The sequence below is a fragment of the Marmota monax genome, unplaced genomic scaffold (assembly GCF_021218885.2).
Source record: "Marmota monax isolate L192 unplaced genomic scaffold, Marmota_monax_Labrador192_F-V1.1 WCK01_AAM20220418_F8-fsc00031, whole genome shotgun sequence".
In the NCBI taxonomy this organism is placed as follows: Eukaryota; Metazoa; Chordata; class Mammalia; order Rodentia; family Sciuridae; genus Marmota; species Marmota monax.
The window spans coordinates 7,731,849-7,753,935 of NW_026695197.1; the positions used below are offsets into that span (position 1 = coordinate 7,731,849).

Consider the following 22,087-nt stretch of genomic DNA (forward strand, 5'->3'; position numbering starts at 1 on the left):
TGTGTGTGTGTATGGGGGGAGATTGAACCCAAGAGTGCCTTACCTCTGAGCTACATCCCCATCCCTTTAATATTTTTGAGAGAGGATCTCAGTTCATGAGGCTAGTCTTGAACTTGGTGATCCTCCCGCTTCAGTCTTCCAAGTGTTGTAATTACTTGTGAGCACAACCCTGCCTGGATGAAGTTTATTTCATGAGATAGATATGATGGAACTACTGGAATTCAGTCAAATATTAATTACCTCCAATATCTATTGCCTACTCATAGTCACCACATTTTATAAATGTATATTTTAAAACTTCTCTTCCTCACTACTTACCTTTCCCCCCCCATAGAGTAATTAATAGTATTGCTGAGTGAATCCTATTTTTGTGTTTTTTGATGTCTTTGTGATTTTATTGAAAATCCATTGTTTAGAACTTTTAAAGTACAGCCTTTAAACTTTAAAAAAAATTCAACATGTTTTTCGTTTCTGAATAGCAGGCTTTCATGATATCTTGTTAATAATAACTTTGTAATTTTATAAGCATTTAATTTTATTATTTTCCTTCCCCGTTTGTTCTGCATATTTCTATTAGCCGAGAGTATTTAGACAAAAGAGAAGAGCAAAGACAAGCAAGAGAAGGAAGGTTGGTATCTCTTCTTTCCCATTCTAACCAAAAGGTATGTGACTTTGCACTGTTAACCAAGCATGCAGAGGAGACTGTGTTCATTAAAATATATTAACTTCTTAGGCACCTAAAGCATTGTGTAACTGGCATTTTGTGGGGGAGGACCGCAAAGAGTGCCATAGTTGTGTAAGTTTTTCCAGGTAAAGTTTTATCATTTAGTGTTATGGTGAAATGTATGTGTGCTCCTCTCCAAATGAGCACATTACTATTACCTTACTGACACATGGTACATGTATTGTCACTTAACTGCTGGGATCTGTCCTTGAAATTACTTCTATGGGACCATTGTTGTATATATGATCCATCAATGACCAAAACACCATTGTGCAGTGTATGACTGTTTGACATGGCATGGACCACCACTGCTCAGCCCAGGTTAGATACCTTTAGCATGTGCTTCCATGTCACTTCATTGCCATTCCTTCAACAAATATTTGAGCGTACACATAGTAAGGGGTGATAGACACACCCAAGAGTCACATATGACTCTTGCTGGTTGCACCTGATCATACCCCCGTCTCCTGAGTTGCACCCAGCTTCTGAGTGTCAGGAATTATGCCTATGGTTTACCTTGCTTCTCCCAGTGCCCACGACAGTGTGTGGCATGTAGTAGGCACTTAGGAATGTTATGTAGAATAAACAAATGAGCAAATGAACCAGCAGCTTTATTTTAAGATATTCAAGCTGTAATCTAGCTTATTAACTTCAGTGGAAGCAGGGCTTGAACCCCAATAAAAATAGTTAGCGTACTCAGTGTTTGATAAATCTAGGTAAACATAAAAAAACTGGTTTTAGACAAGTTTTTACCCTCTACACTGTACAGACTGCAGTTGTCACCTCTGCCACCAGATGGTGTTACAGCATGGAGAGATGGAAAGGCTCATTTTACACCTTTTGTACTGGAGCCAGCTGGGAACCTAACAATTTCTGGACTGTGCCAATAAGATGTGGAATCATGCTAATTTTTTAGACACCATCAGCTAAATAGATCAAGACAGTCTGAGCAGAGTGGAGACTGTCTGTGCTCAATTAAAAAATTAGGTGCTTAAGTCAGCCTCATAAATAAAACTACAGCAATGCTTTATTTTCAACATTCTATTAGATTATTGTCATCCTAACTACCAGTTGTGGCTAGTAAATTCAGAATGAAAGATGCTGGTAAGGAAATAAGAAACTTCTGTTTCTCTAACCAGTGTCTGTTTATAACATGGGGTGGGGGTGTATAAATTACACTCCCTCTTACTGAAAATATTGTTGACTTTCTGCCCAGGCTTAAGGAATTTTTTTTAAAGTTTTTCCTCCATAGTCTATACTTTGAGCTTCCTACAACTTGACCATCAGATTATATAGGCAAAGCTTGACAGCCCCTGGGGAAATGTCAAGGTGCTTTGTGGTTCAGACTGACTTCAGAATTTTTCTGAACCATTGAAAAGCCAGGGGTGGTTATTTGCTGCTCTTTTTTCCAATAAGGGCTTATGCCTGGCAGACTTGTATAAAGGAGGTTGTCAATCCTCTCCTCCCCTATTTTTCTCTGCCTTTGGTCCTCAACCACAATCTGCCCATCTGCCTGGGTTGCCTTAGCAGGTGCAGGAGGAGACTCCCCATGGCCCCATGAGGGCTCCTTCCCTCAGCCCACTTTGGGGTTCCACAGAAGTTTGATAAAAAGCAGCCAATAATTTTCCTTTGGTTTGGATCAATCACTTTTTTGGGTAGTTTGTTTCTTGAATTACCTGGTGATAATTAGAGTGAGGGAGAGAGACTCTAATCCCTATGGAAAGTTTTGAGTATTCCTGGTAATCCAGGAAATAATAAGATCTCCAAATATAATGGAATTTGGAAATAAATGGAGCAACTAAGTGGAGATCAGAGGTAGAAAGAGGTTCAGAAATAAGAAAGGACTCCACCTATTAACTCTTCAAGATAGAGTATGGGGCGTTTCCAGGATTCAATGTGACTCTTAATGAAAAGACTCAGAGAATGATGGCCTGAGTCATGACCAATGGTTTCTGGGTTTGTATCATGTTAGTTGAAGAAGATAAACATTGCTTTGCTATGTTGAGGTCCAGTGACCATCCAGTAAAATTTTATTTCATATCTTTCCATGATTTCAGACAAACTTTCATTGACAGTGATAGACCAGGAATGTTTCTATGGAGTTGCTGCTTCTATTTTTTTAAAAATAGAAAAGTTTTTATATGATCCATTTAAGGGAAGTGCATGAATTTTTCAGAAAGTGGAGTGGAGTATAAGGAGATCCAGTCTGGGGACATGTTGGGGTGGAGGTGGGGTAGTTGGTACATCAGTTTGGCCTAGGTTTTTTTTTTTTTTAGTCTGAGGGGGGAGCTGGGTAGCAGGATCCAAAGAGGAAATGCCACCTGGTGAGCATGGCTTTCAGAAACCAAGCACAGGAAGATTTAGGGGCTGGTTTGGGAGTTTGGAATTTATACACAAAAGTCAACAATGAAGCAGTGAGAAGGGATTCTGAGCATTGCTTAAAAGGACTGAGAATAGAAGTTAGAGGAGCTAAGCTTGGGAGAGTTTCCAGGAGGAAGGAAGCAGGAAACATCGTCGGTGACTAGATTTAGGTTAACCTTAGGTCGGGTTTCTATAAAGTTCTGTGCAAAAAGCCTGAGCCACAGCTCCAGCCCTGCCACTAGACCCTGTGGATGCTGGGTTTATTCCAGCAGTTTACTTACCTTTCCTTTTCTTGTTTATTATTAAATCTCTGCTACTAGAGTTCTTAGCACATGACAGGGACTCAGCCAATGTCCAGTCAATAAGTGAAAAGATGAATGAGCAAACAGGATGAGGCACAATGAGGAGAAATGGGAATGTTTAGATGAAGGCAGCAAAGGTGGAAGGTCTGTGCCTGGGGCCATGCTCTGTAGAGTGGAAGCCACACCTCCGGCTTTGCACAGGAGGTTCCGTCATGCTCTGTTCATTGCTGTTGCTTCATGACGCAGTAGACACATGACAGCCACTGCATGGGCTGATGGGCTCCCCAGATCAAGTGTGTTTGGGCCCCTGAATGCTGGGGCTTTTAATCACTATCTAAGGGAAGGCCATGATACAGGTCCAACTTTCTCTCCAGGGCTCCAGAGAACCTGTGGGCAGGAGGGTCGCTCAGCTGTAACTTCTCACTGCTGGCTACTATGCCTCTTTCCATGAGTACCAGCCCACCACCCTCACCCCGATTGCTATAGACAAACACTGCTGCTCCTCTTCCAGAAAAGTTCAGTGTTATTGTGAGCGCACAAATGACGGAGTCGGGGAGCAGATCTCAGATCAGCAAGCTTCTCTTTATTCTGCAGCGGGGTCAATCGGACAAACACCTGCTGTGGCTCATTTTCAGGGATAAAATGGCTGCTGGCCGCGAGGTTCTGGGCTTTATATACAATCTTAGCAGAGCTAGGCCATGGGAGGAGTTAGTCACTTTTGGCAGGGCTCCTTTGGGGGGCAGGGGGTTGGGCCAGGTCATGGGAGTTATGTTGACAGGATCATTTAGGGTGGGAAGACAGGTAACACTGTCTCTCACTCTTGTCCTCCGTGACACTCTGCCCCTGCCATTTAAAAAAAAAATTATATATATATATATATATATATAAACAGATAAAGCACACAGGACACACTTGGACATTTTAACCATTTTAAGTGTATAGTTCAGGAGTTTAGTACTATCAGGTATATTCACATTGTTGGGTTACCAGTCTCCATATATCCCTTATCTTTTTAAACAGAAACTCTGTACCCATTAAACACCATACCTCACCCCAGCCATTTTTGTCTACCACGTAAACATCCTCATTCTTTGGGATGATTCTGGTTAAACCATTGACTCTTCCCCAGGATGGCATCCGCAGACCAAGGGATGCATAGGAGTAGTCTTTGTATTTTATCTATTCTGGTTCTAGGATCAGCAGCTGGGATGAGAGTCCCCCAGAATGTAGTGTGAATCCTTTGTTTGCCAGCCCATGCCTGCCCACAGGGAAGTATAGGGAAGGATATGGAAATCCAGGACCAAGGCTGGACCAGCTAACACGAACCCCGTTTGGAAGTCTTCACCCTGTTTGGAAGTCTTTTGTGCAAGGCCTCATTACCATACTTTCTGGTTTCCTGTTCTTGGATTCTGATCTTCTAGACCTCTGTGGATAGTCTTATTTGTACTTCCTTCCTTGCCTGCCCCTTTCTCCTGTCCTAGGCATGGACTCAGTGTGAGTATGCCTGGGCTCCCTCTTCCTGGCCTGACAGCATTCATGGCCTTGAGTAAACTGTCTGAAAAGCTTCTAGGGGTCTCAACATACTGCCATGAAAATCCTTTTATTTCCCAGCCTGGCAGGGGATGGAGGGCTCCTTGCTCATCTTAACTGAGTTCAGAAACATGTTCTTTGTTAACTTTTTTACCTTTTGTGTTAGTCAACAACTTAGAGGAAAGGTTTATTTTTGACTCATTGTTTCAGAGGTTTCAGTTCATGATTGGTTGGCTCCATTGTTCCAGGCCTGAGGTGAGGCAGAGCATCATGGTGGAGGGGTGTGTTGGAGGAAAGCTGCTCATCCCCAAGTAACCATGAAGCAGAGAAACGGGAAGAATGGGAGGGGCTGGAGAGAAGATAAATCCACCCAGGACACGACCCCACTAACCTCCTTCCTCCAACTAGGTCTCACCTCCTAGTAGTCCATTCCATCATCCACTGTTGAGGTCAGAGCCCTCACTTTCCAGAAGTCCCACCTCTGAACACAAGAATCTGGGGAGATTCCAGATCTAAACCATGACACCTTTAGAAGAGGTGATGTTTTTGGCAAAGAAGTTCAGAGTGTGATTCTTTCTGGGTATAGCCTCATCCCTTGTGAGGCATCTGCTCTGGCACCAAGCCTCAGATGTTTGTACCAGGAAAGCAGGCTCACTGCCCATGAAAATGAAATGGGGTGCCTTTGCTCCTTGGCACCCTGGGCCACAGGTGGGCCTGTGCAGGTGGAGGCTGCTGTGCAGGTTTCTCCCTGTGCACTTTGCCTGCTCTCCATCAGCCGACAAATGCAAGGCACTGAGGGAGAGAACAAAGGATGATAATCTTCCTTGTTCTGAAAAATCGTATTAGCTGCTTGTTGAAAACAGACGTACACATGTGAAAAGATGACTATGCCAGGCCGTAAATGTAAAATGCCATCCAAGTTGAATGGGCTACATATCCGACATGAGTTCAGAGGCAGGACCGAGATCGCTTCCAGCTGTGGTGGTCAAGGCAGGCTTCACAGAGCGGGAAGCACATGCAAGAATGGGTGAAGGACAGTCTGCCTTTGTGCTGGCCGGGAGAATGGGTACTGGTGACAGGGAGCCACGCCCACTGAAGGATGGGATGGAGAAGTGCATGCTTTCTAAATGCATCCTTCGTAAAGATTCTAAATATGTGCTTTGCCTTTCTCATCCTGGTGAATTAGGAGCATCATGTCCAATGCCTGGGTGGGTCCCTGGTGGGTTGGGAGGGGCTGAAGCAGTGCATCCGGATGGGTGTGGAGTGAGGGTCCCAAGTAAGCTATTTCACAGTTCAGCGGTAGGTAAGATCCTCAGAGACCTGCTGCAGCTGAATTCTGCACAAATAATGGTGGGTAAAATCAGCAGACATCTGGACGAGGCACATATTTCAGAGTTATTTTGGTCTGATCTATAAAGCACACTATGAGGAATATGATTGGTAGCTGGTCTTAATAAACAGTGGGTTTTGCCTGCCTGAAATGCAAAACAGATGTATCTTTGTTCTTTTAAACTGACTTTGATGAATAAACTATATGTGACGTCAGGTCCAAGCTATTGGATGTCTGAGTCCTACTCAGAAATATTTTAGAATATAAAAAAAGTTTCCATGGTTGATGCTGAAAGAACAAAGTAAATTCCAGTTGCATTGCTGTTAGCATTGAAGCAGGTTCAGAAATTCCGAGAGGCCTTCATCCAAGCAGACCCTTTTGTTATTTTGGGACCATTGTTTCTCTCCATCACATCGAGTCCAGGCGTGTCCTCCTATTTCGCAGCTGTGCGCTCTGAGGGTCTGGTTCTCAGCTGTCACTGTTAAAGCTTCTAAATGATTGTTATTACTATTTTGCTTATTGGTGCAAATGGTTCCTAAAAGAGCAAAACGGAATGCTGCCGCAGTGATGCAGGATCTGGGACTCTGCGATGTGGCCACTTCCCGCAATTTGTTTGCTTATGAATGATGCAGGGTTTTTAATCATTAGCATCTTGGCTCCGCTGGGTGTTTCTGGCAGACTGACCCTCCAGTCAGCTTTGCGCTGCGCTCTGTGCACCAGGAAACCAGCTCACCCTGCAGGTGTTTCATCCATAAACAAGCATCGGCCACAGGCTCCTCTTTCTTTTTACGGAAACCCTTTGGAATTTAACTTTCAGATACAAGTACTTGGAACAGTTGGCAGCTGAGGCACACGAGAAGGAGCTGAGAAGCCGGAGTGCAAGCCACGGCAGAACTGACCTCTCCTTGGACCTGACCTCACCGTCAGCCCCTGCTTTGCCTGCCCCTCTGAGCCAGAACTCTTCATCCTTAAACCCGAAAGAGGCTCTCCACGTGTTACCCTCTTCCCTAGGAACACCTCTGCATCCCCAAGGTGAGTTCAGGGAGAGTAGAGGGAAAACAGATGGGTTAACATCAGACAGGTTCTTCTGTGCAGCCTTAAGGATTCCAACATGCGAATTAATGTGAAGACAGTCATGACAGGTAAGTTTGGAGAATGGCTGCAACCTGCACTGTCAGTAGACATCTTCAGAGCCACTAATAGTAGAGCAAAATCATTTCTAAAAGTGGCCATTGAAAAGGGAGAGTATAAAAAATAAGACACACCTAATCCCAGACATCAGGGTCTTAATACTTTATAATTTGGATATATGGGTCTGCTCAATAAAGCGAGCAATTTTGAATTTTCTTACCCTGGGAGCTGTTAGGTTTAAATTAAACTGATGAATAACAAAATTAATGAAAGCAAAGAAAATGTAGACCTAATTAAGATAGAAGTTAAATACTAAAGAAAAAAGTTAAAATTACTGGCACATGTTGTGTATACCGGCTATGTGCAGACTGGCAGGCTCTCCTGGAGAAATTCTGTCTTAGTTTTATTTGGAGAAAAGCAATAATGTTGTTCACTGCAGCCTTGAGCATCAGCTGTCTCCCAGATTGCTCTATGCACTATGGGTTTGTTTTCTTTCACATTAACCTGCAGCATGGTTCTCAGGCATAGGTGCTTGCACAATGCATGCTGGTTAACACTGCCGTGAGCACTGTTTGGTCTTATTTAGTGTTATGGCTTACAGCCCAGTGTAGACTTAGCCAAACAAACACAGCAGAGACACTAAACTTTTAACTCTAGGAGGGTTGACTAAATATGGCATAAAGTTTAACTTAAGCAAGACAGTACTCCATGACCTCAGCAGAACTGGATGTAATGGAACGACATTGTCTATCCAATTTTTTTTGCTGGCTCTCGAACCTCAGAGCTCATTCTGCAGGAGCAGGCTGGCTCCACCACAGCTTTCAATCATGTCTAGTTACTCCTGGTCCTTAAGCCATAGAAGATTGTCCCAGGCAGATGGGTCAGTCATGGATGAGTAATGTCAGTCTGAAAATATTGAGACTCTGAGGATCAGGAAAACAGACTGATCCGTGACAGCCAGTGCTTTCCAAATGCTGCCTTCTATCATTGCTGTGTCTACGTTGTGGTACTTCCAGAGGCAATATAAAAAAAAAAAAAAAAAAAAAAAAAACTCCCTGCAAAGTTGTAGCTCAGCACTTAACCTTGGGACTTTGCACTCAAGAGTTGCACCTTCAGTCTTTTTCTGAATGATTATGTAATCCGGGAGATACAGAACAGCCCCAAGCTGAGAGGGACCTGTTGGTATCTATTCCTGGTGTTTTTCCTTAAAATTTTAAGCTTAATATTTGTGGCAGAAAATGGCCCCTCAGGTATTTTGTTCAATCAGAGCTGAATTTGAGGTCATCCTATCTTTTAAAACAGAATATGTTAAACTAACTTCAAGAGCAACACAGATAAGTGTTTTGCACATATACATAGCATGCATTTGGGAAACACTAGTTATGTCAGTATATTTTCAGGAAGATAAATGGCAAATGTCATTTTCCTCTTTGGTGAAAGGGTAGAAATGGAGAAAATGATTAAGTAAAATCACACAGCTGATAACCTGTATCTGAATATGGAATACAGGGCTTGAATTCATACATAATTACAAATTAGTAAGACAGCATCATATGGTGATGTTGGTTTTTTTTCCCTGGGGTAAAAAAAAAAAATTCTTTTAGTATCTAGAAGAGCTATCCATCATGTTTAATAGTTCAAATCAGAACCAGCAAAGAAATCTAGTTTCCTTGTCCTAATGTGTAACTGATGAATAAAATTGGAAAGGATAAGTATATAAAAATTCCATAAGAGAATGATCTCAAAAAGAAGACTTGAGGCTTCCTTCTGATTTGAAGAGTTTTGCCTTTATGACAGAAATCGTGTTGGGGTGCCAGAAAGCTTTTTCTCAGTCTATTTTGTTATTCTTTGAAACATCCTGGTAGCATCTCATTGTTGGGCTATTTTGACTGGATCCTCTTTTTTTTTTTTTTTTTCTTCCTTCCTCTCATATTGGGGATTAAACCAGGGGTGCTGTACCACTGAGCTACATTCCCAACCTTTTTTAGCTTTTATTCTGAGACAGGGCCTCGCTAGGTTGCTGAGGCTACCCTCAAACCTGCAATCCTCCTGTCTCAGCCTCCTGAGTAACTGAGATCACAAGCATGTACCACCATATCTAGTCCAAGTCTCATTTTCAAATTTTTTAAAAGAACTTTTTGCTTATTCCTAACATTTATTACATCTCAACATCTGGAGGAAGAATAAAAAGTATAATCACACATGTAGATGTTTGTCTTGCATCAAACACCTGGCATTATGTGGTCCAGTTTTGCCAGGGATTTACTCCCTTTTTTGCTCTTGACCCTTATGGAATCATAGGATCAAAATACACTTCACATTTTGTGTAGCAATCTGTCCCTTCCTCCCAAATGCTATAATTTAATATCATGTTGTGCATTTGGATAATTAGGGAAATGTTATCCTTATTTTCCTGAGGCTCAAATGGGTTGGAAGATTTGCTTCAGATTTCCTGGCACAATGCTGGGAGGAGAACCAGGTGTTCTGACCCCATCACAACCATTTATCATGGTTCCACAGAATTCATGGTGGTGTACAAATCTATACTGCCCCATCCTTAAGCCTACCTTCTCCCTGCACACTTCCCATTTCTTACCACAGATAAAAATAGTTGCCTGAGATGTGCTTTCTTGCATCACATCTACAGAAATTGTGGCCTATATTTCAGAATTGTATCTATAAGAAAAGGAAAAACTAATATTTATGATTGACTTACATAAACTTCCAGATGATTGTTCATTTTATGGAGTCTTTTACTACAGATCTTTATACAGATTCTGAAGAGCTTTTAAAAGCAGAAAATACAGCATTTAAAAAAAAATCTTCTCTAAAATGTTTTTAGAAAGAGAAGGGCTAATGGTTAAATACCAATAGCATTATGTGCCATCTAGTGAGATCTGTCAGCCAAAATTCTTCCCAGCTAAATCTGCTGTAACTCTTGTATAAATGATGCCACTAACCCCCACCATCAAGTCAAAATGTGTTTGAATTACTTTTCCATCTGGTCCTCTTGTGGCTCACAGCAGATGTGTGTCCCAACACTGCCTAGACTTAGTGGTGATGGTCTCAGTATTTTTCCTCTGTGTAAAACTACTAGGCCCAAGTGAGGAAAAGATATCTGCATGTGTTCTCATTTGTACTGTTCAGAAATTGGTGCAGACCATTATCTGAAAGTTCAGGTATAAATGGTAGGGTATCTCTTTGCATCCATTGCTGTGAAATCCTTACCTTAATTTTTACAAAGCCCTGGAGATTTGCATCAGAATATCTAATAAATTTATGTCCTATTATTAGGAAACTCATAGATGATTCTGAAAGCAAAAAAGTCGTTGTCACTGATTGGAGAAAATACTGTGTTCCTATTGGGATAAAATTCTTTAGTACGATTCTTCAGAAAGTTGTACTGAGGATTAAATAATAATGCATGTGTCCATAAATAGCCAATATAGCCAAGTAACCTATCATCCCCATAGGTATCAGACCTAAGTAACTTCTTTCCTGGAAACTAGGTAGAGAAAAACCATTCACCTAAAAACCAGATTTTTTTTTTTTTTTTTTTAAGAGAGAGAACTCTTTTAATATTCACTTTCTAGTTTTCGGCGGACACAACATCTTTGTATGTGGTGCTGAGGATCGAACCCGGGCCGCACGCATGCCAGGCGAGCGCGCTACTGCTTGAGCCACATCCCCAGCCCCTGAAAACCAGATTTTGACAGAGGTCCCTGTAGTGTGTCCTCGGACTGAATTGCCTTCCCCAGAGAGCTAGAACTATGTCTCCACCTTGCTCTGTCCCTCACACGAGTCTCTCCTGCGGTCAGGTGGAGATAAATGAATTTTCCCAGTGGAAGAAGGCTGCTAGCAAGATTTGATAAGTGACTTTTGTCCGCTAGCTGCTTCATGGAAGCATGCATACTGGCTAGGTTATTTTTGTTGGTAGCTTGACAGCCCCATGTTGTACACAGCAAATGACACTTTGGAGATGTACTTGAAAATTTTTGCCACACTGTTAATTTTGTGTCAGGAAACATAATATTCAACAGTTGTTTCTTTTTCTACTTATTTTTATATTAGATATTTCCACGTCTCCCTAGTATGACTCTGGGGATGTATGTCCTATCCAGTCAAGCTTTTACCAAAATTACTGACAACAGCATTCTGATATTTTTCTCTCAAGCATTTAAAGTAGCAGCAAATATGACAATTCCTCCAGCCTCCTGATCCTCAAACCTGTAAACAAAGCTTAGACATACAATTATGAGATGTCTGCTAAAATGGATAGTCACTTTTCAGGGAAGCAGCCATTCCTCATCCTAGCTGGGGTTATTGTTAGCATCAACTGAACATCTTTGTCACCTTCATTCTGTTTAATATGTTTGACTCTTGTTCAGATGTAGGCATTCTCTTAAGTTACCTAATCTACACGGCATAAGTCATGAAACATCTGGAATCCTATTTCCACCTGGCAATGGAATATCATTAGTCATTAGCTTCATGCTTGCTGGTTCACTAGCATAAAGCTTTTGGACACCTCCAGTCTAGTGCTTCATGAACTGGCAGGAAACCTGATTCTTTGTGGGTCTGTGACTCTGGTCTGCCCTGTTTCCCCTGGACCTCACCTGCTGCTTCTTGATACCATTCGTTCAGTTAGAATCTCTCGGGAGCTGTATCCAAGGCCAAGGGTCTACCTGCTACACCTGCTGTGGGGCCTTACTAAGCGGCTTTGCCAGTCATTGGATTTTTTTTCTCTTGCTATTTCTCATTCTCTAAAAATGTAAAAAGACAACAAATTTTTCATTTTTTTTTGCACTACGGAGATTGACAGTTTCCTGAAGTGTTTTTTTGCATGGTATTTCGACACATTACATAGTCTTTCGTATTTTTGAAGTAGACAAAGAATAAACCTTAAGACAAAGCACAGGATGGCATTGGAAAACTTTGTAAAGGACATTAATTGTTAAACATGGTAATTCCATAGGCATCATTGGGTGTCAAGAATTATGAACATTCTGAGACTTAATCTATTTATAACTTACATGAAACTTATGCCTACTTATAAGGTATTAAGTAGGACTGCCACTGTATCATGGAAAATGGCAGAAGATGCAAGATATCAAGGTCATACACAAAGGACTTTGTTACTTGTGCAAACAGTCATTTTTCCTAGCTTCATTTTCCATATTTGAAGTGGGTAAGTTCCAATGATACCAGTCTACACAGTGTGAAGAACCTGAGGAGAGAGAGACTCTGATCATTTTTTTTTAAAAAGTTTTAGTTGTAGATGAACACAATACCTTTATTATTTTTTTAAATAAGATACTGAGGATCAAACCCAGTATCTCACACATGCTAGGCAGGCTCTCCATCACTGAGCCACAACCCCAGCCCCTCAGATAATTTATAATGGGCAATAAGCATGTCTCCCTTTCATTCCTGGGTAGGCAATTATAGTGGGTAATAAAGGAAATAGTGCTTTGTTCAAGAAGGGAACACCAGTCTTCTCTTGAGAAAGATATTCCAGATCAAAAAAAAAAGTTATTGGTGCCTTTGTTTGCAAGACTACAGAAATATGGGAGATCCGTAGACAATTGTTTCCACCCCCAAATTATGATGATTTTTTAAGTAAAGTTTACTATTAAGTTTGTCTTAAGTCTGTTTAACATAAACAATTTTTGAACAGCAATTATTTGTCCTCATTTAACAAAAAGGAGTGTCAGGGGCTGTCACCTACATCTGGAGGTGTTCACAAAGAACCTGGCTTATTGACTGGGTGAGGCATCAGTGCCTTTCAGTCAAGGTCCGAGCCTTGGGTCAGTGCTTCCAGGTACCCTCAGGAGGTACCAAATATGATGCAATGAGAATTCTTCAGTGTTTGGGACTTTGGGTTTCCAGTCAATAACTGAAACCTAAGAAGTAGCAAAGAGTAACAACTCTCAGGCTTCTTCTAGCATCCTTATCTGAGCTCAGGAACTTAATCTTTTTTAAAATATTTTTTTGTATTTGTACACAATAACGTTATTTTTATGTGGTGCTGAGGATCGAACCCAGGGCCTTGCACATGCGAGGCGAGTGCTCTACTGCTGAGCCATAACCCCAGCCTCACTTAATCATCATTTTGTCATCTCTGCCACTCCTCCTCTCCCTCCAGTACCCCCTTGCCCTTCCCCTATCCACCCTGTAAAGCATTTGTTCAAAATGACACAGTACCTTCAGTGTAGCCAGATAGGTGCACATTGATTTTTTTTTTTTCCAGCCCCTAAAATTATGCTTTTTCAAGAAAACCCCTGGGTTCAGAGACCCTGCAGTGCATTTTATCTACCTCTGAATGTGGCATGCCTTTTCAGTCTTTTGAAGATGGAATTTCTCTGAGAAAGCTGCCTCTGGCAGATGCTTTGGGAAGTTCCAGTAGCTTTTGTTGACTTTTTGGATCCAATCTTTCTAGATCCTTCTGCAACCTCTAGACAATCTGCAGAATGAATGTGTTATTTGACTTTCATATCATCTACATTTCCCTTGCTTTCTCTTAATGTTTCCCATTGTTTTGTTGTAATCTTACTACTCCTTTTCTGCCTGCCCCTGAAGTGGTTGGTGGGTTTTCCTGACTTTCTCTCTAGTTTCCTCGTTTCATCCACACCCTCTCACCACGCCCTCATTTTCCAGGATTGTGATTTTTAGTTACTTTTTAGATGCTGAAACCTGCCATGTCTCTTTCTCAGTCTTGGCTTGCTTGGGCTTAGGGGGGGAGTGTCTTTCACCTTTTCGGATCTCTCCATCTAAATGCCCCTCCTACACCTCAGGCTTGCCAGGTGCCATTCTGAGGAACATTCAGATGGGAGGTGTTTCCCATCTTCATGCATAAACTGCTGCCTGTTCTCAAACCAGCTTATACCTTCTAGTTCTCATCTGGAAAAGGCCATCTCTGTTGGACCAGTCATTTAAGCTGGAAGATTATAATTTTTGGCCTCTCCTTCAAAGCTCACCCCAGATCGGGTCAATCACAAAGTGTTCTGCTTTCTCTCAAATCGGCCCTCTTCCCTCCTTCCCATCACTGATGGACATGACCTTAACTATCACCCATATGAACCATATCAATTGCTTCTAATAGTTTTCACTGCTTCCAGGTTCTTGCAGTAATCCAGACCCCCTTCCCCCAAATCACATCTATTCTTAGATTCCGACATCCTCTGGTGGTTCTCCATAGTCTACAATGTAAGTTCATATCTTACATGGTGTTTAATTACCCTTTGGTTTTTTGGTTTTTGGTGGGGTTTTTTTGTTTGTTTTTTTGGTCGGTCCCTACCAGCTTTTATCAGTATAACAAACTACTACTAGTACCTGAAAAGAGCCATGTTCTCTTAGGTGTACATCTGAGCAGAGTCTGCTCCCTTGATGCCCATTGGACCCTTACTCATCTAGTTGAAGCATTTTTCTCTTCTCAAAAGCCTCCTTTGATTCCTCTTGTGTTTCCCTTTTATCTTGCACTCATTTAGGATACAGGACTTATCACACAGTGAGATAAGTGGCCCTCCCACTTATCTGCATGCTTCTCAGGAGAGGGCTCACACCTGCACTTATGTCTGCCACCTCCTGGACTAGAATTAGAATAGGCATTCAGTAAATGCGTTATGAGTTGGCGAATGAACAGGGAGAAGTAGACACTTCCATCTGCCAAGAATGTTGTGTACCTTTTACCCAGAAAGAAATTTATTACGTGGGCCATGGATAGAGGACATAGATTTGACTGTATAGTCTATATTATGAGGGCAGAATATATAATGTTGACCTAATTGAGAGGGAACTTTTAGAAAGATCTGACATCATATACCTGGGCCACTTATATCTGAAAAAATATGGGAGAAAATTCTGATGATGATTCTTAAAATTGTGATAGTTAAATAGTTGTCTTTTAAAATGCTGTCTTATAAATATAAATCAGTATGGTCACTATGGAAATCAGTATAGAGGTTCCTTAAAGCTAAAAATAGAATATGTATGACCCAGCTATACCACTCCTTGGGACTTACCCAAAAGAACTGAAGTGTTCGTATATATTAGAGATACATGCATACCCATGCTTATTGCAACAAAATTCACAATACCCAAGTCATAGAATAAGTCTAGATGTCTGTCAACAGGTGAATGAATAAAGAAAATGTATATAGTTTTATTCAGCATAAAGAAGTATGAAATTGTCATTTGCAGGTAAATGGATGGAGCTGGATACCATAATTTTGAGTGAAATAAGTCAGACTCAGAAAAGTATGTTTTCTCTCATGTGAGAACCTGTGGGGGAGGGGAAAGACTGTATGAAATTAGAAGGGAGTATAATAGGAGGAAAAGAAGGTGGAAAGGCATTGGGAAGTGAAATTGATCAAATTATGGTATTATGTATGTCCAGATATGCCACAATGAAACCTAGCATTCTTTATAATGAATATTAACAATAAAAATTAAAGTGCTCCCCAAATTCATTCAGCTGCTATAACAAAATAATATAAACTGTGTGTCTTATAAACAGTATTTCTCAGTTCTTGAGGCTGGGAAATCCAAGACCAAGGCACTATCATTTGTAGTGCCTAATATAAGGGCCCTCTTTCTGGTCTATAAATGGTGCCTTCTCACCATGTTCTACAATGATGGACGCTATCTGAGGGCTCTGTCTCTTTAGTAAAGGTACTCGCCTTTTTCACATTGGCTCTGCCCCAATAACCTAAAGGCCCTGCTTTCTGATACTACTACCTTGGGAGAAGATCAATAACATAATGCGGTGGGGGGACGGGGGTGGTGGTGCAGGGAGAGGTAAGCAGCTAGTCCATTGCTTCTCTTATTTTAAAGTGAATTTTATTTCAATTCCACATCTCCTTTTCTTTGTGAATTAAGTGCAGATACACTGGGTTGTTAAGAGGAAAGCCATATCAGTTGGTCAGGAAGGGCTTTTTTGAATGAGAATTCAGAAGTGATTTCTAGCCATGCCCCTATCTCAGGCTGGCTGGTTCTGCTTGGTCATGGTCTACAGGCAGGGGCTTGGGATGTAGTTCAGTGACACAGCACTTACCTAGCATGAGCAGGGCTCTGGGTTCAATTTCCAATACACACACTCACACACCCACCCACACCCAGCAGGAAGAGCTATTAAGCTATTAGTTTGAACCTTATAATATCTGTTCACTGTGGTTTAATAGGGAAGTTTAGCTAGAAAATACTCTGAAGATAAATCTTTCTGAGTTTGTGATCTAGCCCTGTGCCTGGCATATGATGGGTCTCAAATATTTATTGAATTAATGAATTTTGCCTTAAATAGGTGCATCAGTGCACCTATTTAAGAGTAACCACATCCTGCTAAGCTTGAATAACTGAATTAATCAAAAAACTCAAGCTCAGGCAGGCATGGGTAGTGTACGCTGTAATCACAGAAGCTCAGGTGCTGAGACAGAAGGATCTTGATTTCAAAGCCAGCCTCAGCAATGGTGAGGCCCTAAGCAACTCAGACCTTGTCTCTAAATAAAATACAAGATAGGGCTGGGGATGTGGCTCAGTGGCCGAGTGCCTCTAGGTTCAATGCCTTGTACCCGCCCCCAACCCCCCAAAAGCTCTAACCATTTATGTACAAGGCGCTTTTATTTCAGGACTGACCATTTTAATGTTAGAGTGCACTTTTAATGAACCGATGTTTCTGTCTGAGACTTGAGGAGAGTTAGAGGGATATTGGAAAGCACTGCCAGTTTGGAATCAGTGTCTTCATTCTTGAGGACAGGTTCCTCTTTGTCCTTGTGAGAAAATGGGTGTCTGGTTAACCCAGGTGCTTTACCAGTCTTACTGGGCATACAAGAACAAAGGTAAGACTGGAATGGATCCTGTTTGATACATTCAAACCAAAATAAGACGTGTCTGTCTGACTTAAGAGAACCAAACAAGCTCAGAGGATGTCTTCATGACCTAGGGTTGGTATTTTGGTTTGATTGCAAGATAATGAAATATGTAGCAACAGATAATCCAATAATCCTTAAACTGCTTTTTCAGTTTCCATTCATACTGAGAAATAGAATATTCACTGTGTATATTAAGAGCATAATAATTGGACCTGGAACTGGCCGCTGCTTTTTTATTGTATATGGGAAGCTATGCTAGAATTACATCATATACATGTTTGATCAAGCGAATTCAATCAGAAACATAATCTGAGGGGCAAGAGGGGGTAATGGAATTTATAAGTTAAATAGCCCTTATAATCCTTTCCAGTATCCAACTCAAGTCCAAGTCCCTGAGCAACATGACATGAGGGATGTAGATCTGTTTTTTTGACAGGAGCCATTCTTGATTGCCATGTGTCTCTTGTAGCATAAATTATGTGCTGCATCAAATGTGATTTTACAATTTAAGTATTTGACCTTGGGGTAACATGGCCTGTGAGGGCAAACACAGATCTTCTTAGACTGCCAATAAAGCTGAATGAAAACTTTGATCGGAGGGGGCTATGGGACCTATAAACTAACACCTTTAAAGGAAGCTTAAAAATTGGCTTACACATGAACCTGTTTAGATAGTCTAGCTCAAAAATTTGAGAAAAAAGCTGGACTTAAGTTTTGAGAACAAATGAACCATTAAATCAGTATTTTGCAGGTGATCATATGGTTCTTTTATAAAGTTTGAGTAGCCAAGCTAGTACGCATCCAGTAAAGCTATTCCTGTGAGTAGAAATTCTCAAACAGGGTGATTTTGCTCTCTAGGATATCTTTGGTCATCATGATAGAGGGCAAGAAATAGGTGGTAGATGCTAAAAGCCTCTCGTAAGTAGAAGCCAGGGATGCTATCATTCCCGCAACAAGGAATTATTCGTCCCAAGTGCCATGGGACTGAGGCTGAGAAAGCCCACTTTAGATGAGTCTTAGTGAACAGCTTAGCAAGACCTGGATCCGTACCAAAGACAAAGTCTAAAGAATTTTCAAAGTTGTGAGTTTTTTCTCTTGGGACCTTTTTTCAGATTTATATGATTAAACCATGAGTTTAAAGTCGATGGTGTTAGCTATTAGCTCTGAACTGGGGAGGTCTCTGGAATCTACATAGTTTGGGCAACTATTATAGAACTGGCGGGCCCAGCCTTTGGTTTCATAAGACCTGCCAGAAAGCCCAAGTCCTGGCAGAGTCATCTAGACACTACCACAGACTGAAACTGATTGAAGCCACCCAAAGATTTATTAAGTTTCGCTCTTTCAACCAGCAATTCATCTTTTCAAAGAAAAGTTGCATGACAGATTCCAAACGGATACTCTGGACTCAGCTGTTGGGGACATTGATGAGAGCAGAGTTGGAATGTTCGTGCCCACTGTACTTTTTTTTTTTTTTTTTTTTAATAGGCAGGGCTTTTCAACCTGGGCTCCAGTCCTAGGTGTGTGTCATGGGCTCTGCTTGTAAGTGAGGCTCTGCTGAAAACAGGTGGCATATACTCAGAGGTGGCTGAAGGCATTCTATGTAGAACTGGCAGAGGTTCTGGGAGGTCAAGGGGCTGTCAAAAGGTGGTCAGGCACCCAGAGAAAGCAGCTGGAAACATTTTCCCACCTTTAGATATGAAGGAATTTGGTGCATGACTGGGATTTTGTAAGTCATAGCCAGAGGACAGAGACCATGGGAGGAATTAATGGTTTGAAAACCTCTGCCACACTTGTTACCCCTGTGAAGGGACCACGGATTTATGACTCTAGCCTCTCTTTGCTCCAACTTTTTTTGCTGGTCCTTCCCAAGGGTCGTCTGTCTGAAAGTGAAAGGAGCAAAAGTGGGCAGTGTTCCCATAGAGGAGAGCTCCTAGGGCACAAAGCAGGACAGAGAGCAGTCTGCGGGAGCAATCTGAGGGTATCCAACCAGCTGTGTGGTCCTGGGCAAGTTGCTTAATCTCTCTGAATGTGCTTTCGCATTTCTCCCGAAGAGACATTAACTTCTACTTCATGGTGTGAGAGTGGGAACTGAATAGGATGATGTAGTATGGTTCCTAGCAGAGTCCCCCAGTGAAGAAGGCACTCGATATATATTAACTTTGTTTCCCTCACTTAAAACCAGGGTCTGACCTGCAGTGAGGTTTGGGAACTAGATGAGGAGGTAGTGTTGGGCATTTGCAGGGACCCAGAGTGATGGTAGGTAGGAACGAATTCTGCCCCAGGGGACATCTTCAGGTCCTTCGTCACTTCTCCCCAGTTCTGTGATCTGCATGAGGGTGCACCACCCGATTCTCCACCCTACTGGGCAGGCTTTTTTATCCCCGGGAAAAACACCAAGATGCTCTGTCTTGCCCTGGCTTCTCGTGTCAGTGGAATCCCATCCTCTCCAGCCACGTTTACTCCAGTAATGTCCATTTCCTGGGATAAAGAATTTCTTGCAGTGGCTGTGCTAACTCTAGGTCCTTCCCCCACAGGATTGTGACAGCGCAATTCTCTGTAGATCCCTTTGTGACACAGTGAACCTCTTCATATTTCTTATAAATGATCCATCCCCATGTTCTTTTAATTAGCTTTTTTTTTTCCTCCTCCTCATATTCCTCTCACCCCAACCTTAAAATCTAGTTTAAAGCCCTCTGAATCAGATCAGCGCAGTTCTGGCCAAGTGCATTCTTCTGCTCTTTGCTAAGTGCATTCTGGCGATGCTGAGCTCTGTCAGGCTGCTCTCAGGCTGCGGTCCAGGGAGACAGATCCCAGTTTTGGACTCTGTGAACACTGCCAGGCCATCTTTGCCATGTCCTCTTTTCACTTCCAAACTCTCACCCCCTGCCAGGAGAAGGGCTGCCTGGGCACCAGCCCAAGTCCTTGCCGTCCTCCTTCCTGGCACAGCTCCAAAGATGCAGGCAGATCTCTGTGTCCTTCCATCTGAGGTTACGGACCCCTGTGTAAAGCCCTGGCAGCTCTTGCCCTGAAGCGTTTGCTGAATCACAGTCATTCCTGAGCCTGCCTCGAAGATAGTGCCGTGGGGCCCTTACTAGGGAGGAGACACCCTGCCCCTTCTGTCTAGCCCCCTTGGCAAGATGCTGTGTTCTGCTTTTCAGCCTCAGCTTTCTGGGGGTCATCACAGAGCCCTCCCCCCCCCTAGAGGGGTCACGGGGACTTCAGCAGACAGTTCAAGTGAAATGCCCTATAGTCATTCCTCAGAGGAAACCAGCAGCCCTGGCCAGCCCACTGCTTCCCTCAAATGTGAACATGACACAGCTCTTCCCCCCAGTTCATAAACCAGTGTTCCTTACCCGTGCCTGACTTACCTGCAGGGTGCTGGGTCCTCCTTTGTTGTCTTCTCTCGAGCTGGCTTCTCACACCCTCTTCATCACAGGGTGTGCTCCCTCAACTGTTTGTGCAGCCTTGACCAGAGCTCCCACATAGCTCATAGGAACACCTGAACTATTCCCAGGAGGAAGCATGCCCGTGACACAGGCATAGGTTGGGAGGCCTCTGGACAAATGAAATGTGACCTGTCTCTACCTAAATCAGCTGTCACTGCCCTTAGGGTAAAGTCCTAGGTCCTTCTCTCGGGCACATGAGGCCCATTGACCCAACCCCCAATTGCTGTCCACCTTCCCTTGCTCTCTGAGCTCCCACCGTACAGGACATCTTTTACTTCCTCTGAATGCTGTGTGCTCCAGGGCTGTGTGTGGCTCTTCCCTCTGCCCAGAATGCTTTCCCCCTTTAACTCCCTCTCATATTTGGAGACTCTGCTTAAATGTCCTTTCAGCACAGAGATATAGCTCCCCTCCAGACCTTGCAAAAGACCCTTACCATATTTTCAGGGAGCCATGCTTTTAATCTTAGAACATATATAACATTGATAAGTGTTTTTTATTGTCTGATGGGAGCTGAGAGGCTAGAATTTTCCCATGCTCATTGGAAGCAGGACATTTAGGATCTGTGTGTGTGTGTGCACGCGCGCGTGTGCGCACGCGCACGTACACACTAGGGATTGAACCCAGAGGTGCTTAACCACTGAGCCACATGCCTACCCCCTTTTACTTTTCTGAGATAGGGTATCACTAAGTTGCTGAGGCTGGCTTTGAACTTGAGATCTTTTTACCTCAGCCTCCCAAGCCACTGAGATTACAGGCAATGTGCCATTGTACATGGCAGGATCTTTTCTCTCTGCCCTTCTACAGTCTCTGTACTGACAGAGCTGGGTCTATCTGGATCAATGTGTGTCTCCACAAACACCATTGCTGGGTCAGAGAAAGGCTCAATAACTATTGTGATTAGTAGCAGTTAGGAATGTAAACCCTGTGCTTTGAAAGATCTTAGTTCCCTATAGACCACAGATTTACATAGTTCCTCCTGCTTCCTGAGGACTCTATTCGTAGATGACAACTTTCTCTGTATCTGTCCATGGAGCAGCAGGCCTGGCTTAGGGACAGTGACTCAAAAGGAATGGTTGTGCATATGTGAATGGGGGTGTTGAGGAGGTCTTGATGAAAAAACAGGAATGAGGAGGAAGAACATTCTGAAATTGGCATAGGGTCTTAGAGGTCATCCTGGTGCTTCCTACTGACCAGAACTGACAAGAAATTTGTGAGCCAGTACTGGCTTTGCGAACATCTGAGGACCTTCCAACATGAGAAGATGAGGTAATGGCTCCTGGGGACATTTTGCCCTTGTTGTACCTGTGTTTGATTAAAACAGCTAGGAAAGGGCTATAGCACAGAACCTGGCTGCTCCCTCCAGGCCTCCTTGTCACTGTATCTAGTACACACTGTGA

The 22,087-nt window shown here is 42.6% G+C and overlaps 1 protein-coding gene and 1 long non-coding RNA gene across 13 annotated transcripts in view; one reads left to right on the forward strand and one right to left on the reverse strand.

Moving 5' to 3' along the window:
- Positions 1 to 22,087, forward strand: part of Fhod3 (formin homology 2 domain containing 3) — a 461,034-nt gene that overhangs the window by 367,146 nt on the left and 71,801 nt on the right. For all 12 annotated transcript variants that reach the window (XM_046428243.2, XM_046428244.2, XM_046428246.2 and 9 more), the window contains 2 exons: positions 578 to 628; positions 7,065 to 7,279. In XM_046428243.2, coding sequence (XP_046284199.1) covers positions 578 to 628; positions 7,065 to 7,279 — 266 coding nt within the window. The remainder of the gene's footprint in view (positions 1 to 577; positions 629 to 7,064; positions 7,280 to 22,087) is intronic.
- LOC124081886 (uncharacterized) lies at positions 4,237 to 20,832 on the reverse strand. The gene is made up of 3 exons (XR_006848176.2): positions 20,613 to 20,832; positions 13,695 to 13,841; positions 4,237 to 12,605 (listed from the first exon to the last, which is right to left on the reverse strand). It is a non-coding gene; the product is annotated as an uncharacterized LOC124081886 (long non-coding RNA).